Source organism: Acomys minous (genome assembly GCF_964271855.1).
Source record: "Acomys minous genome assembly, chromosome: 9".
NCBI lineage: Eukaryota > Metazoa > Chordata > Mammalia > Rodentia > Muridae > Acomys > Acomys minous.
This window is the reverse complement of record NC_140490.1, coordinates 44,203,372-44,219,965: the sequence shown is the minus strand read 5'-3', so window position 1 is coordinate 44,219,965 and position 16,594 is coordinate 44,203,372. Positions and strand designations below refer to the sequence as shown.

General features: G+C 42.1%; 1 protein-coding gene across 1 annotated transcript in view; it reads left to right on the top strand.

Moving 5' to 3' along the window:
* Positions 1-13,390, top strand: part of SPIN1 (spindlin 1) — a 51,278-nt gene extending 37,888 nt beyond the window's left edge. The window contains 3 exon segments of the mRNA XM_084796081.1: positions 4,118-4,351; positions 9,666-9,851; positions 9,854-13,390. Of these exon segments, the coding sequence (XP_084652207.1) occupies positions 4,118-4,351; positions 9,666-9,851; positions 9,854-9,912 (479 nt within the window). The 3' untranslated portion in view covers positions 9,913-13,390.
* Positions 13,391-16,594: the final 3,204 nt, after the last annotated feature.

The following is a 16,594-nucleotide window of genomic DNA, read 5'->3' as shown; positions in this document are numbered from 1 at the left end:
GTCTTCTGACCCAGGATTTCAGTCTTTCTGCTTTCCAGGGAAAGGCTTGTTTCTTCTCACTTGACTCTTCATAGGCCAGGAGCAGAGCATATGAGCATTCCTGGTGGTGTCGTTCTAGTTTTGGGGTGTCTAGCATTCGGCAGAGGACATAGATTATGGTTGTAAGCTAAAGCACTTTGAAGAGAGAAATCCAAACGATGCTTCAGATCCGCAAGATAAGAAGATACTGTGTGTCTGATACAGTTAGTAAGTAGTTTGGTGCTCTTTTGGCTGGTCCTGAGCTCACTGCCATCCTCCTGTGTCGGGCTCTGGAGGGCTAGGATTCTAGGTATGAACAACCATACTTGGCTAGACAATTAAATCCTAACTTTAGTGTTCATCATGAGAGTAGAATCTAAAGGTACTTGCTTTTTGGGTTCTTTATTAGGAGGAAACAGTGAGTGCATTGAACTGTAATTAAAGTGATATGAGAAATGAAGAAAAAGACAGCTGAAGTGTGTGTGATGACATTAGTGGTTCTCAGGGCAAGATCTGGAGACCCTTCAGGTCCCTAAGCCTGTTACACCCTCATTTTTTCACAGTTGTACAGTGAGTTCCCGCTGTCTGTTGGAAACGTCTGTTTACAACCCCCACACCTCCCGTCCCTGCCCACTCCTGCCAAGCATGATCAAGACTGATAGCGATCCACTCAGGGCAGGATGGGTAGTGTGGCAACATAGTGAAAACAATGCTGAACTTATTGTTTGGATCATTTTGTGAGTGTATAGTGTTTAGTGCTAGCATGTTATATTGTGGAACATCTCCAGTGCCTCTTCATCTTGCAGATGTGAAGGCCTGTGATTGTTAAGCAGCCTCTCCCCGTTTCCCCTTACTTAGCCCCTAGTGCCCCCTAGTCTCTTCTTTAGGAGTTTGGATACTCACCTGTAAATGGTGTCATAGAGAATTGGTTTTTCTGTGACTGACTTGTTTCATTTAGTGTCATGAACTCAGGGTTTATCCACAAAATAGCACATAGCAGGAGTGCCTTCCCTCTCAGTACTGAAAGTACCCCATGTTGTTTATTGGTGACTCCCTCCATGTTGGAAGCTGCTGTGGGTGTGGCTTCTCTGAAACTTTGCTGTTCTTCTGGGTGATGCCCCCCAGGAGTGGTTTTAACTGATCATGGGGTCTTCTCAATGGAACTGCCACAGTGTTTCCTGCATTGTTGATCATCTTACAGCCCCACCAGCACAGGAGTTTCAGCTCACCATCTCTGCCCACATTGCTTCGTGTTTTCTGTTTTGATAGTAGCCATCTGTAGGTGTAAGGGTACACAGCTAATGGCAATGAGTGTCCCTGCATGCTTGTTGGCTATTTGTATATCATCTTTGGAGAAATGGTCTTTCAAGCTATTTTATTTATTTATTTATTTATTTAAAGATTTATTTAAAGATTTATTTATTTATTATTTATACAGTGTCTAGCCTCATGTACACCTGCAGACCAGAAGAGGGCATCAGATCACATTATAGATGGTTGTGAGCCACCATGTGGTTGCTGGGAATTGAACTGAGGACCTCTGGAAGAGCAGTCAGTGCCCTTAACCTCTGAGCCATCTCTCTAGCCCCTTTTTTATTTTTATTTTTAAAGATATTATATATATATAATATTGTTCTGCCTACATGTATGCCTGCATATCAGAAGAGGGCACCACACCTCATTATAGATGATTGTGAGCCACCATATGGTTGCTGAGAATTGAACTCACAGTCAGTACTCTCAACTACTGAGCCATTTCTTCAGCCCCAAGTTGTTGTTGTTCTTCTTCTTTTTTTGTTTTTTTGTTTTGTTTTGTTTTAGTTTTAGTTTTTTGAGACAGGGTTTCTCTATGTAGCCGTGGCTGTCCTGGACTTGCTTTTGTAGACCAGCCTGGCCTTGAACTCACAGCGATCCGCCTGCCTCTGCCTCTCAAGTGCTGGGATTAAAGGCATGCGCCACCACTGCCCGGCTAGTTCTTATGCTTTTTAATGAGAAGAGTTTATTTATTTTTAAGATTTATTTATTTATAACACACAGTGTTCTGCCTACATGTATGCCTGCACACCAGAAGAGGGCACCAGATTTATTTATTTATTATTATGTATATAGTGTTTTGCCTGCATGTAAACCTGCAGGCCAGAAGGGCATCAGATCACATTATAGATGGTTGTGACCATGTGGTTGCTGGAATTGAACTCAGGACCTCTAGAAGAGGAGACAGTGCTCCATCTCTCCAGCTCCCCAGAAGAGATTAACTGTGGTGGCCATTGTCCAGGAGTTGTATTTCTTTGTATATTTTTTTAGACACATGGTGTAACAGTTTGAAAAGTTTAATGGTAATTATCTCAGACTGTGTTGCAACTGACTTCTAGCAGATGCCTATCACAACAGCTGCAAGGGATCTGACACTCTTATTTGGCCTCTGCATACATCCTTATACACATAATTAATATTATCTTAAACATTTTTAATTCAACATTAAGATTTTCAAAACTTGACTGTTTTACTAAATTTGCACTTCTGTATGTTTTTAGGGGTTTTTTGTTTGTTTTTTGTTTTTGTTTGTTTGTTTTGTTTTTCGAGACAGGGTTTTTCTGTGTAGCCTTGGCTATCCTGGACTCACATTGTAGACCAGGCTGGCCTCGAACTCACAGCAATCCGCCTGCCTCTGCCTCCCGATTGCTGGGATTAAAGACGTGCGCCACCATGCCTGGCGCACTTCTGTATGTTTTAAGTGTCCTGCAGGGGAGCTTTTGTCTTGTTTCTGATTGGTGTTGCATATGTAACACCATGAACAAGTTATGTGTCCTAATTAGTTTTAGTAGCAGAATGCTTGCCAAGAAAATATGAATTTCCTTTCCTTTTGATTTTAATAGATAAACTGGATGGGTGACTAGAAAGGAGAACTGAATAGTTGGAAAGACTTGTCTAGAATGGGAGAACTGGAGTGACACCTTATACCTTGTCCAGTGTTAAAAGCAACACACAGAAAGGCTGGCAATTCTTCACCTGCTTCTTATATGAATGACAGAGTAGATGTAGGGCTGTTCCTGGGCCATCTCATGACACCACACAGAAACTGCTCTAAGTGCTAAGAGCAGAGAGAGGGCCCTTGCTTCATTGGAATATTCAGATGCTACAGGGTCAGTAGCTCCAAAAAACCAGACAGCTTTAGGTAACTGTACTGTTAACTTAAGAACAGAACAGCGCCTGGTGAGGGAGGTGGCACCACTGTCCCTCGTTGTCCTGGAGAGCTCTAAGGACCTTGCTATGGAAATTGCCTGTCCCCTGAAGAGGGAAGGAACCTTTTCTGGGTAGACTGACTGACTGGGCCTGCTTCAAGTTGAGGAGAGACCGAAGGGCTTACAGATGGGGGCTTTGGGGGGAGGGTGTTCAAGACAGGGTTTCTCTGTCTTTGCTCAAACTCACAGTGATCCACCTGCCTCTGCCTCCCCAGTGTTGGGATTAAAGGCGTGTGCTACCACGCCTGGCCAGATGGGGGCATTTTAAGTGTCAGTTTTCTTTAGGGACCACAGCGATCACTCTTGTTGCCATAGAGACTAGATGGTAGGCATAAGAGTAAATAACTGTTCCTAGAACATGAAAATCAAGTGACAAGAAGTAAAGCTGCAGTTGCTTTAAAACAGTAGCTAAGATATGTTAGGTTAATTTTTTGTATTATATATTGAGGGTGGATGGGCACATGTATGGTTTAGAGGACTTCATCACATATTACTAGGAAGGAGGCACCTTGTGTGCTGTGTGTGGAGACCCTGCTCTTCTTGCATTCTTCTGAGTCTGATGCTAACTTGTAGCTTAAAGTAACTGCTAAGTGAGCAATGGCAAAACCATATATTCTGTGGTTTAGGTGTAATACTGAGCACCTGAGACCAGAAAATAACAAAACAGATTGTTATCCACCTTGGGCCAGCTCTTCCTGTTTAATCTACTGCTGTGCAAGGCCCTGGCATTTGGTTTGGTAGTTGCTCATCTTGGATCTTTTGACCAGTGTCATGTTTAGTAATCTATTGCATGGGCAAAGTTGAATCTTGTTGGGAAACACTTGCTGAAGTATTTTATTTTGCTCTTTTAATTATAGCAACATCTCGGATCAGCGATGCACACTTAGCGGACACAATGATTGGCAAAGCAGTGGAGCACATGTTTGAAACAGAGGATGGCTCTAAGGATGAGTGGAGGGGAATGGTCTTGGCACGGGCACCTGTCATGAACACATGGTTTTACATCACCTATGAGAAAGACCCTGTCTTGTACATGTACCAGCTCCTAGATGATTACAAAGAAGGCGATCTCCGCATCATGCCCGATTCCAGTAAGTCTGACACATCAGCAACTTTTTTGGCTTTAGTAATCTGAAAGGAATTTGTATTTTAACTAAATACTTGAGTAACAGGTTTGCAGGTATGTTTGGGGGTACTTGTGCCTTCTTTTTTCTTTTTTCTTTCGGTTTTTCAAGACAGGGTTTCTCTGTGTAGCCCTGGCTGGCCTGGACTTGCTTTGTAAGACCAGGCTGGCCTTGAACTCACAGAGATCCACAGGCCTCAAACTCACAGAGATTCACCTGCCTCTGTCTCCCTGAGTACTGGGATTAAAGGCATGCACCACCACACCCAGTTTGGGCCCTTTTTGTATACAAATACAGTCAAAAAGGGGGTTTTGTTGTTGTTGGTTTTATTTTTATTTTTAGATGATAAAATGATCATTTGGAAAGGTTATTTTAATTTTTTAGAAATATTTCAATGAAATCTTTTTATTAATGGAAAGTATGTGGCCATGAAGAGAATAAAGTAAATTCTTTAATTGTTTTTAGTAGCTCATTGTAAGTCTAGTTTTGCTTACTTTTTCCCAGATGAAAGCCGGTCATCGACATTGATAATTTTATCTGTGAATACTGGTTTCCTGAAACCAGCTAATTGGAGGCTTGAAATAAAACTCGATGCTAGAGGCGGGGCTTGCCAAGCACCCATAAGGTCATGTGATGTATCACTAACACCATAAAAACAAAACAAACTTGATCTTGGAGAGAACTTACAGAAAAGTAGAAAGTAAGGGCGATGACCTGTTTATGCAAAGCTCAGTCTTTGTTCTTTCGGACAGTCACATAGCAGAGATTGGTCCAGGACTTACTTTATCTTAAACTGGCCTTGAATTTAATCCTCCTGCCTCAGGCTCCAGAGTGCTTGGGTTGACAGGAGTGCACTTGTATGCCCATGCAGGTTTTGCTTTAAACTTACAACCATTTCTTTTTGCTGAATTTTTGTATTGAAAAGTCAACCCAGTGCCTTTTAGTGTGTTCACAGATGTGTGCTCTTTGAGTCTGTTAGCTTCAGAGCACTGCTGCCTTAGAAAGGCCCACGCTGTTTACCACACCTCATCCTACCCTGATTTTTGAGATGGTAGCTTAGATCTTCAGCCTTCAGTTCAGTTAAAAGTGACCTTGACTTTCATCCCCCTGCTTCCACCATGCCCAGCTTTTTTATTTCTGATTTCCTTGTCCTTACAGCCCTAAGCAACCAATAATTTTACTTCCTGTACATTTTACTGTTGTGACCTTGAGTGTAAATGGGTTTTTATGTGGTCTTTTGTGACTAGTTTTTATTTAGCATTCTTCCTTTTTAAAAAACATATATTTATTTTATTACACATGAATAAAACAAACTACATACAGCAGGGAGAACCATGAGACAATCATGAGTTATATAAATGTTACATTCATATTGATTTGGCTATTTGTATTTGTCAAACTTGAAGTAAACATCTTTCCTGTCTTGTTGAGTCTAAATTTCTGAATGAAATTCAACATCTATCAAATCTCATCTCTATTAACTTAAATCCTTTGTCTTGATCTAAAAAGATCTAATCCCCTAACCAACTAAACTTGATGGTAAAACTAAAACTATCTGGTCTTCAACCCCCCTCAGAGACTTGAGAGGAATAAAATTCAAGTGCCTGGGTGAACCGGTAGTGCAGCTTCCAAAATGAAAAAACTGAGACAGTTTACTGCTTGAACAGCCACCCAGCACTCTCTATAATGTTGGAGCCTCATCTTCCACCTTCTGGCCCAGTGTCTCTGCCAGAGACTTATTCACAAGGCAAGGACCTATTGAGGACTTGCTCACCCTGTCTTGGCATAGTTTGGCCGTCAGCTTTTTAGGCAGAATTCTGTCTGTGGCAGAAATGAGGACATTTTGCCCAGTGGCTGGTTTGCCACATTTGAAGCAAACTTCATAAGGAGGTTCTTTGATGCTCATCCTCATCTTTGAGGTCTGCTGGGTGTTGTCAGGAGTTAACTTTTCTTGTTGTCAAAGAATCTTTAGAATAATAAAAACATCTTTAAATGCCATATTCTGTGGTTCTCTGAGGCTTTTGAAGACCTTATTTAACTATTTTACCTTATATATCTATAGAATCATATCTATCTGTTAGATTAGGATATATATTCTTGTGATAAATCAGACTAGTACTTGGCATGACCATGATTTGTATCAATATACAAAATTCTATACCAATGACTTGGAAATAACCTTCTTTGTGAGTAACAGCATTCTTTCAAGGCCTCTCCATGTTGGAACATGCTTTAGGATTTCATTCTTTATAAATAATGATCCATGTATGGATTATACCATATTTCATTTGTCTAGCTGTTGATTAGTATCTGGGCTGCTCTTATGTTTTGGTTACTATGAGTGTTGATGTTTTATAAACACTTGTATAGAGATGCTCTCTGGGCTTTTCTATTTATCCTCAATACGTGCTTTGAAGTGGGATTGCCGGGTCTTGGTGGCAGCAGCAGGTTTCATTGTTGGAACGCAAACTGTGATTGCGTTCAGCAGTGGGTGAGTGGGTGAGGGTGTTCTCAGGTCTTCGCCAGCATGTGCTGCTTTTACATCTCATCCCATCAGCTCTCCTAGTGAGGCTGAAGCAGGTTCCCTTGGTGGTTTACCGTGTTTTTCCCTGGTGACCGGTGATGACACAGGGATCTTCTTGTGTGCTTACTGAACATTTGTATAGCTATGGTGAGATGATTGTCTAAAGTCAACATTCTAGACACAAGTCACTTAGCAGGAGTGCATTGTGGCAGAATTTTGCCGTGTTGCTTAGGCTGGCCTGCAGTTTACTATATAATCCAAACTGGCCTCAAACCCAACCTTCCTGCGTTGTGGACACCCTCTCTCCCCATATGTTAGGGTTATAGCTCTGCAGGGCTATTTCATCTGCTGTTTCACTTCTTTGTTGATCTTTGATTCTTAAGATTTTTAACTTTCAGGTCCAGTTCATCTGTGTCTTCTGTTACTTGTGCTTTGGTGTCTTCAGAATTGCCAAATTCAAGATCATAACTTAAGGCCTTTTGTTTTCTTTTAATTATTGTATAGTTGGATGTGTTTTTAAATTAACATGTGGTATATAGTATATGGTCAGGGTATAGAGGTGAACTCAATTTTTTTCGTGTAGCTCCCCATGTGACTAAGTACCATGTGTTGAAAAGACTGTTTTTTCTTCCATAGAATATTTTGGCACCTTATTGAAAATCAGTTGGCCGTGGATATGTGAATGTGTCTGGACCCCCGTTTTTGTTCACCAATTTTTAGGTCTGTTATTGCAGCTCCCACACTGTCTTGATTACATTGCTTTGTAGTAATTATTGAAATAAGAAGTTTGAGGCCTCTTTTTCTGGTTCATCCCAGGACTGCCTTGGCTGTTCTGTCTGAGTTCTTTGCAGTTGCATATGCATTTTGAAATCAGTTTGCTAATTTCTGTAAAGAGTTGGCTGGGATGCTGACAGTGTTGGTGTTGTGTGTCTGCAGAATGTGCTGCCCTCTTGGCTGATGTTCCAGCAAGCCTTCCAGTGTGACTGAGGTGCTTTTAAAAGTGTTTAGATTTCTGATATTTTTCAACAATGTTTTAGGATTTTCAGAGTCTACACATTGCCTTTCTTTTGCCCCTAAGAACTTTTTAAAAAAGCTACTATAAATGGAATTGTTTTCTTATGATTTTTTTGATAAGACTGTTCATTTAATAATTAATTAGTATTTGTTTTGTTTGGAAACAGTTTCTTGCTATTTAACGAAGATGTCAAACTCACAGTTCCTTACCCCAGCCTCCCGAGTGCTGGAACTGTGGGCATGAACCCCCATATCAAGCTAACCCTATTCTAAAAAGACTCTTTTTCAGACACATGGACACTTGACCAGATACTGAGGCTGGCAGATGCTGTTAGTTGTGTGACAACACCCCCTTCTCCTTCCCACCCATCTCTCTTTTAAACCTGATGTAAAAGTTCTTCTGAAGAAGCCAGTTACCAGGATTTACTGATGAACTTATCTGGCCTGGAATGACTACTTACTTTTTAGAAAAAAATTTGTTCATATTTACAAAGAAAATTTTTATGTACTCTAGGATTATGTGCCAAAGAGTGTTCTTTGAAAGCATTCTCTGCCTGTAGAGAAATGTCCATCAAACAAGTGCTGTTGAGCTCAGAATAGACATGCAAGCTCTTGACACATAATGCTGCAACTTTTCCAACTACTTCTTGATCTTCTCATGCGTTTCCAGTGTCTGGGTTTCCTAGTAGGAGTTCCTGTCAGTGGTATTGTGCATTTGAAATTCCTTGATAAACTGTGCAAGTGTGGATAGTAAGACAGTGCCACCTGAGGGAAGAGAATTTGTGAGAAAAAATATTTCCTTTTTTGACTTTCTGGTTTAAAAGAACTGATTGTGCCTTGGCGCTCAGTTTGTATTGTCTGTGCTTGTACCAGCGATCACTCTGGGTTTTAGACTGTCACCCAGTGAGAGACTTGTGTGCTTGGAGATAAAGGATGTTAGTGTAGACACGGTATATGAGCCACTAAGAAGCTGTGCTAGGAAACTTTTGTTTCCACTTGCACCGAGGTCGCAGAGGCCGCTTTGTTTGTCTGAGGCATCTGCCACCATGTGGCTTGTCTGCTCCTCCAAGCAGAGCTTTAAGATAGTCTGGAGACTGCTCTGCGAGCCCACCCCGCTTTGTTTTGATGTGGGTAGTAGTGGCAACAATGGGTAGCTGCAACCTGGGCCTCCTGGGACTGGGCCGTCCTCAGGGACCTGCCTTTCTTTCTCCTGCTCTCTGTGGAGTTCACCTAATTCTTGCTTGCAAAGCATGGTGAATTTGTTTCCTTCATTCTGAGACTGGATGAAAGGTGAGCGGATGCATTGAAGTTGAGGAGGGGAAGCTCTGAGACTCACAGTAAACCCCAGTGACCCTTAGCACTGGGCGCGGCAGCACGTTCTCAGGAAGCCCTGCAGGAAAGTTAACGTCAGATAATTGCAGCTATAATTTAATATGATCTCCAGGAGTTTGTTTGGGTTACAATTTTTAAATTACTTTTATCTGTCTAGATGAGGTTGGGCAAAGCATGTGAGCAGTGTTTTCCTGAAGTACATCTTGGCCATTAGCTTCTGGACTGCCCTAGCCACTTTGGTGTTGCATTCTCATAGATGAGGGATTGGGGACATTGACCATGCGCCTGAAATATTTACAGAGTGGCTCTTTGAAGAAAGTGTTAATGGACTCAGGATATCTTAAAGTCTTGTAGTGATATATCTAAATATTGACTTGCTTTTTTTTTTTTTTTTTTTTTTTTTAAATACAGATGATTCTCCTCCAGCAGAAAGGGAACCAGGAGAAGTTGTGGACAGCCTGGTAGGCAAGCAAGTGGAATATGCCAAAGAAGATGGCTCGAAAAGGACTGGCATGGTCATCCATCAAGTAGAGGCCAAACCCTCTGTCTATTTCATCAAGTTTGATGATGACTTCCATATTTACGTCTACGATTTGGTGAAAACATCCTAGATGTCATCACAAACTTTGCCAAATTTGTGGAACTATTAAATGTATAATTTGTAGACATAAAGACTTGATTGCTTTCCAGTTTAATGAAAGCTTAGATGTCCCTGCGAACCCACAATCTCCACCAGCAGAGCTGGTGTTGTTCTGAACAGTGCAGACTGATTCGAACACAAGACATCTGTGAGGGGAGTCCTCCCTCTTCAGAGCATCTATGAGGGGAGTCCTCCCTCTTCAAAGCATCTGTGTGAGGGGGTCCTCCCTCTTACAAGAAGGCTGTCTGTTGGGGGTTACAAGCAAGGTGGTAAAAGTTAAGCTAGTATCATAGTCATTTAAATCTGGATAGATTGTAACCATTTTCCCCTTCACTCTGACACTGTCTTATTCTGCTGCCACAATGCAAGCATAGTTTGTTATTTTTGTTACTGCCTTTTTTGAGAGATTATGTATCTATATAGCTACCTGTCTAGATCTGCATCTGTGTGCCTATGTATATATTATACACACACAGAGGCATTCACCACTGGCACTCCTTTCCTTGCGGATTGGGGTGGGGGGTGATAATGTTTTCTCCAGTTCAACAGGAGTGCTTGACCCAAGTCAGTCATATTTATAATATGCCTGCTCTTTGTTTAAAATTAATACTGGGCACAGGAAGCACACAGGGACATTAGGTTGTTTCAGAAGTCAGAATTTCACAGTACCATTGCAATCTGGAGGCTTTTAGCTTTGAGTCCAGGTATAAATTAGCCATAAACAGTTAACAACCCACAGTAGAATTTAGTAAACTGTTGAGAAATCTGGGTAAAAGGCTGCCTTCTATTCTAAGCTTTGTTTTCTGTGGTTTTTGTTGTTGTTTGTTTGTTTGATTTTTTGTTGTTGTTGTTTATTCTTTCATCATAAGTACTTTTAAAATAAAGCCCAGGACCTTGGTTCACATGGAATAATATAGATGTGCTTTTAGATAGCACATTGGTCCATTTGTACACACCGGTCATCAGGATTTTAGTATGTGGATTTAAAAGGCAACAGTCTTATCAGTGTTTGTATATGTGGTAAATTCCTGCAAGAACAGTGCATTTGTATTAGAAATGTAAGTTTTCAGTATGGCATTGTTGCCTTCTATCAAGTTCTCTGGGACTTTTAATTTTTATTACTGTTATTGTTGATATATGGTCAGAAGGCCTCTTCTCCCCTTCTTTACCTGTTCCCACTCCTCCTGGCTCTTTCCCCCACAGAGAATGTTGGACAAATACGGCTTCTTGCCTTGACCCTGTTGTGGCAGTGTCTGTTCTTGCTCCAGGTATGCTGTTCATGCAGGTCCATTCCCTCTGTGGCCCCTGCCAGGCTTTGCATGTCTATGATGTGTCGCTGTGGAAGGTCAGTCATCCTTGCTGGTTATGGGTAGATAGCAGCTCTTCACCATCGAGTGCATTCACGGTTTGCTCCTGTAAGGTTGTAGGAAGCTGAGACAGAACTAGAAACGTGGCTGATTGACCAGCCAAATGTCAACTTACTCTCACTGTGTTTTGGAAGAACACTGGTAGCTTGTCAGCTGGGAGAAAGATGGTGTACAACCAGTTGTGGGGGTTGTCAGCTGGGAGAAAGATGGTGTACAATCAGTTGTGGGGGTTGTCAGCTGGGAGAAAGATGGTGTACAACCAGTTGTGGAGGTTGTCAGCTGGGAGAAAGATGGTGTACAACCAGTTGTGGAGGTTGGGAATCCTGTCTGTGGCCAGACAGATTTGAATGCTGTCAAGCAAACGCCAGAGAGTTGTCCAAGTGTAGGTATGTTTACCTTGTTGGGGCTCTTCCTGATGCAGGAATCATTCCATGGTTCAAGGCGCATGGTTTTTGGATAACCATTTAGCCTACACGGAGGCGGACCGCCTCGCACACTGGATGGTCACTACTGCTCACCATGTGAACACAGTACCTCAGTCTGTTCCTGGCTGCAGTCACCCTGTGCTCAGTGTTTTCTCATAGGCACCCAGGGACACGCTTCTCGACGCAGTGTGATATACCCTAGTCTTCGGTGCTTCTCGTGTGTGTGACCAGTGCAGTCCTGCGTGTAAACCTCAGGGCTGAGTCTGACTCCTACACAAGTGGGTGAGTGTGTCCTGCATGCACGGACAGTGCAGAACATGGCACGATGACTGGAAAGTTAAAATCCTTTTGAAATGGCCTGAGGGCTGGATCAGTAAAAAAAAAATGTGTCTGCCATTATCTGATGCCTTGCATTGTGGTTTTCTGCAAGCACCCCAAGTTACTTTGGTTACCCATGAACTCCCGATCTGGACCATGCAGCATGATGGTGGTGATGACTTTGATCACTATTCCATTTATTACCTTTACGGAAGGCTGAGGGAAGGGGAAGGTTTTTATTCGTTCATTTGTATTTTAATTGTTTTTCCATCCCTCCCCCACTCTTTTTTTCTTTTTTTCTTTTTGGTGGCTTCCACCACCCTTAAGGGTGACTGACTCCTTCTGAGCCTGCCACCTTGGGCTTCCCTTAGGCTCACAGTTCAGATCTGCATGCATTGCTTGCATTGTTCTGGTATCTGAATGTTGATTCCTCATTTAGGAGTTCAACATTAATTTCCAAAATTATCATGGGGCTTGTGGCAACACAAGACGTGAATCTGTGTATAAAATTTATTGGCCTTCCTCACTTACCTGCTCTAGTATCGTATCGTGTGTGCGTGCGTGTGTGATGTCAGGCTGCCACGTAAACTTCAGAGAAGAACCTTAAAAGCAGACCATCCATTTTTGCATGCTCTCTTCTAAGTAGAATGTCCAATGTAACTAACTAAAATTGCATGTTAAAGAGACTTAGGTTCTTTCTTTCTCTCTTTCTTTGGATTTGCTTTTGGTTTCCTGTATATTTGCTTACTGTGCTGTTCTAGTGGTTGTAGGGTAAAGACGCACTGGTGACGCAGTCGTAGCGCCGACAGAAGGTGATTCCAGTTGTAGATGTCACGCAGCATTCGAAGGGACTGTGCACGCTCTAAAAATCACAGTTGCTTCTAAGCCAGATTTCATTTCTATTCTTGTTTTATGTGCCAAACCCCGAAGTGCATTGGGCCTGAATCTCTGAACACGGTAGACCCATTAGAAAGAAAACTGTTCTGATTGTCACAAATTGTAGTGCCTGAAAACACTTAACGCTGATTGTCTAAGAGATGAAAGTCCTCCAAAGATGACACAGGAAAAATATCCAGACAATTATGGTCGAAATGTCTGTTCCTTGGGAATGCTGCGCTCTCTGTATTCTCCATCATTGGTGCAGTTCGAATGAATGAGTAGAGTTCAGAGGTCTTCGTGTTCACATTTAAAACTAGATAAACGACCTCATTTTTTTGAGCTTGAATTCATTTTTAATTTTATTTTATACAACGTGTAGACAGTTCCCTGTTCTCTGCATTTAGAAGTATACACAGTACAACTCTGTTAATTCTGTAAGTAATTTTTATAATTATGATGTAACTCTATCCTTCCTCAAAACATTCAAAATAAACCCTTTATGTGCAACTTCTGACTGAGCTTTGTGCTGCTGTGTTGAATCTGCTCCTGAAAGGGGTCCTGAAGTCAGGTGATGTTTCCACCACATGGAAATGTCAGGCTTGATAGAAACGGAAGGAAACAAATGTTTGTGTGAGTGGTGACGTTAATACCATCAGAGGCAGGCACGGTTGTCATCGTCCATGTATCTAGCTGTTGATGTTTCTGATCTGACAGTAATGAGAAATGTGACTTTTACACCTAAAGCAATTACTGTACATAGAACTCAATAATGTGTGTGTGTTGAATCCTTTTCATACCTTCCATCCATTGAATGTTGCCTATAGTGCTTTCCTTTATACTTAAAACACCACTCAGTGAGACTTGGTAGTGTAAGATCATGTTACCACCTGCGTTACATCCCTTGGTAATTTGAATTCACATATTAAGTAGAGAATTAGTAATGCTTTTAACTAAATTCTTTTTAGTGTCTCTGTTTCTTTTCCTGACAAATGTACTAAGGCTAGGATAGGAAAATTCCTGCATTCCTCTGCTGTTAGAGTGCTTGGTATTCAGTGGCTTCTCTGTGTGGTGCTGCTGAAGCCTGGCTGCAGCCAGGCCTGTCAGATTCTGGAGTGAGTATCAGGGTGCAGTGAGGGAAGCGAATGAGCCCCGAGACTCAGTCTGGCTTTCTTTCATAACTTTCCTTGCTGAAGGCACATGAGCCACTGTGCTGTGTACTGAAGGTGCAGCTCAGAAAATCTTTTTTGGACAAAGTAACAAAGTTTCATTTGAAGGTTGGGTGCTGATGGCCAGCGAAACAGGTCTGTGTTTAAATAAGCTGTGGTTCTGTGGGAGACTTGGGAGTTAAACTCTGATGATAAAAGCATTTGACACTAATGAGAGGTGACTAGATGTTTACTTAGTAAGCGCTTTGCTGATAACTAGTTTGGAGTTTTTTGTTTTGTCATTTTCTTACTAATAATCTTTTCCTCCCTCCTTTGAAGAGGAGGGCAGGGCAAGGCATAGAGGCTTTGGCCTGGATTTTGGGGGAGTGTAGGCGTAACGTAACTTACTTTGTCAGATCTCTCAATGCCTTGGACCTAATCATTGGTCACTTCAGTAATCAATACTGTAACACCTTCTGGATTGGTTTTTGTAGACTTAACAGTTAATGGCAAGAAAGATCATGTATGTATGTTTGTATGTCTGCATTTTAGGTAAAGATTCACTTCAGCCTAGGCTGGCCTCAAATCCCTGACGATCTTCCTGAATGCTGAGGTTACAGGTGTGAGTTACTGCCACCCCCTGGCAGGAAAGTACTTTGAGTTTGATCCAAAAGTTTTCTTGGTCACTAGAATTCAGACCTTTTCCTCTCTGTAATTAAAAACTGGTTCCAAAGTTGCTTTTAATTCATTTGGTGGCTTTGTATGTATTCTGTGTGTGCACTTGTTAGTGTGGATAACTCTAGTAGCGCCTGGAGGAAGAAGGCAGATGGGTTTGCCTTTATTCCCTCTCCCGCCGCGCCCCCCCCCCCCCCCCCCCGTTCTATTTGAAACAGTCTCCTACTGAACCTTGAAGTCACCAGTTAACTAAGGATCCTGCCTATGACCCATCCCTCACTGTTGGAGTTACAGATGTGTGTAGCCACTTCTGGATTTTTACAAATGTTCTAGGAATCTAGACTCAGGTCTTTTTTGTTTATGTCCTAGACACTATCCAAATCAAACCATCTCTCCATCCCATTCTGGATTTTGGACACAGGATTTCATATAGCCTGGGCTGATCTCAGACGGCTAATCCTCCTGGGTGCTGTTGTAGTTGCAGGCGTATACCATCATGTCTGGTCTAGTGTTTTTCTTTGGCCCAGCATATGCCTTCTCATACTAAGTTTTATACTGAGTGGTTTGTCCTGTGTCGTACACCAGTTTCCAGCAGTGCTTCAGAGAACCAGCCAGTCCAGATCGACAGCTGCCTTTAGATTGGCGAAGACCGGATTTGGTAAGCCATTTCCCCTGCCCGCCTAGCATGGAGGATTGTCTCTCTCCCTGCGTGGCCTCACTTCCCTGTGCTGTCACAGTAGCTGCATAGGCTTATCCTGATCCTTGAAAGGTTATGTCTTCTTTGTAGTCATCAGAAAACTTAAGTTTTATGTACCGCATGGATTATCTAAAGTTTACTATAAGAGTAGCTGTTGGTTTTTTTTTTTTAACATGTTCTGTTCCTGCATTGAACCTTGGAAGCTGACTAATGAGAAAGGGTTGGGGACTATTTTTTTTTAATGATTTATTTATTTTATGTATATGAGTGTTCTGTCTTCATGCACACTAGAAGAGGAATTCAGATTCTATTACAGATGGTTGTGAGCCACCATGTGGTTCCTGGGAATTGAACTCAGGACCTCAGGAGAGCAGTCAGTGCTCTTAACCCACTGAGCCATCTCTCCAGCCCCCTGGGGACCGTTTTTAATCTTTTTCTTTCTTTCTTTCTTTGTTTTGCTTTTTTGAGACAGAGTTTCCTTGTGTAACAGGCCCCTGGCTGCCCTGGACTCACTTTGTAGACCAGCCTAGCTGCCTCTGCCTCACTTTGCTGAGTGCTGGGGTTAAAGGTGTGTGCCACCACGCCTGTTGTTGGGGGCCATTTTTAAACCTTGAAGTTCACATAGACAGCTGTTGCTGATGACTCAGAATTGGGGTGAAGCCTTCTGAATTGTCTTCATAAACATGATTCAAATCTGTGAAATAGTTTTGAGATGTCTTGTCCTGAACTTGTCTCCTTGGACTTTGTGAATTTGACATTCCCTGTCTACTGCGTCTTTCTTCTCCCAGGCATTTAGCAGGTGTCGTCTAAGTCAGCCAGGAGGAGGGACAGCACCTACTCTGGCTGTTCTTGCGGCTCTTCCTTGTCTTGATGCTGAGTCAACTCTGGGTGTGTGCTGTTCACTGGGGGACTGTTGGGGTTTATTTGTTTGTTTGTTTTAATTGGCAGGTGTTCATTTGCCACAGCTAATCTGTTGAAGTTGGAGGGCAACTGTTGGTTCTCTTCTACCTTATGGGTTTCAGGGATCAAATTCAAATTGTTGGGCTTGGCCATAAGCACCTTTACCCACTGCTATATTGCCAGTTCTGGAAACCTGATTTTCATGAAGTGCTTGTTCAGTGTTTTCCCCTTATTTCTGTGGTGAACTGGTTTTAACCATGGGTTTAATTCTTAGTCTAATATTAAAGAACATTG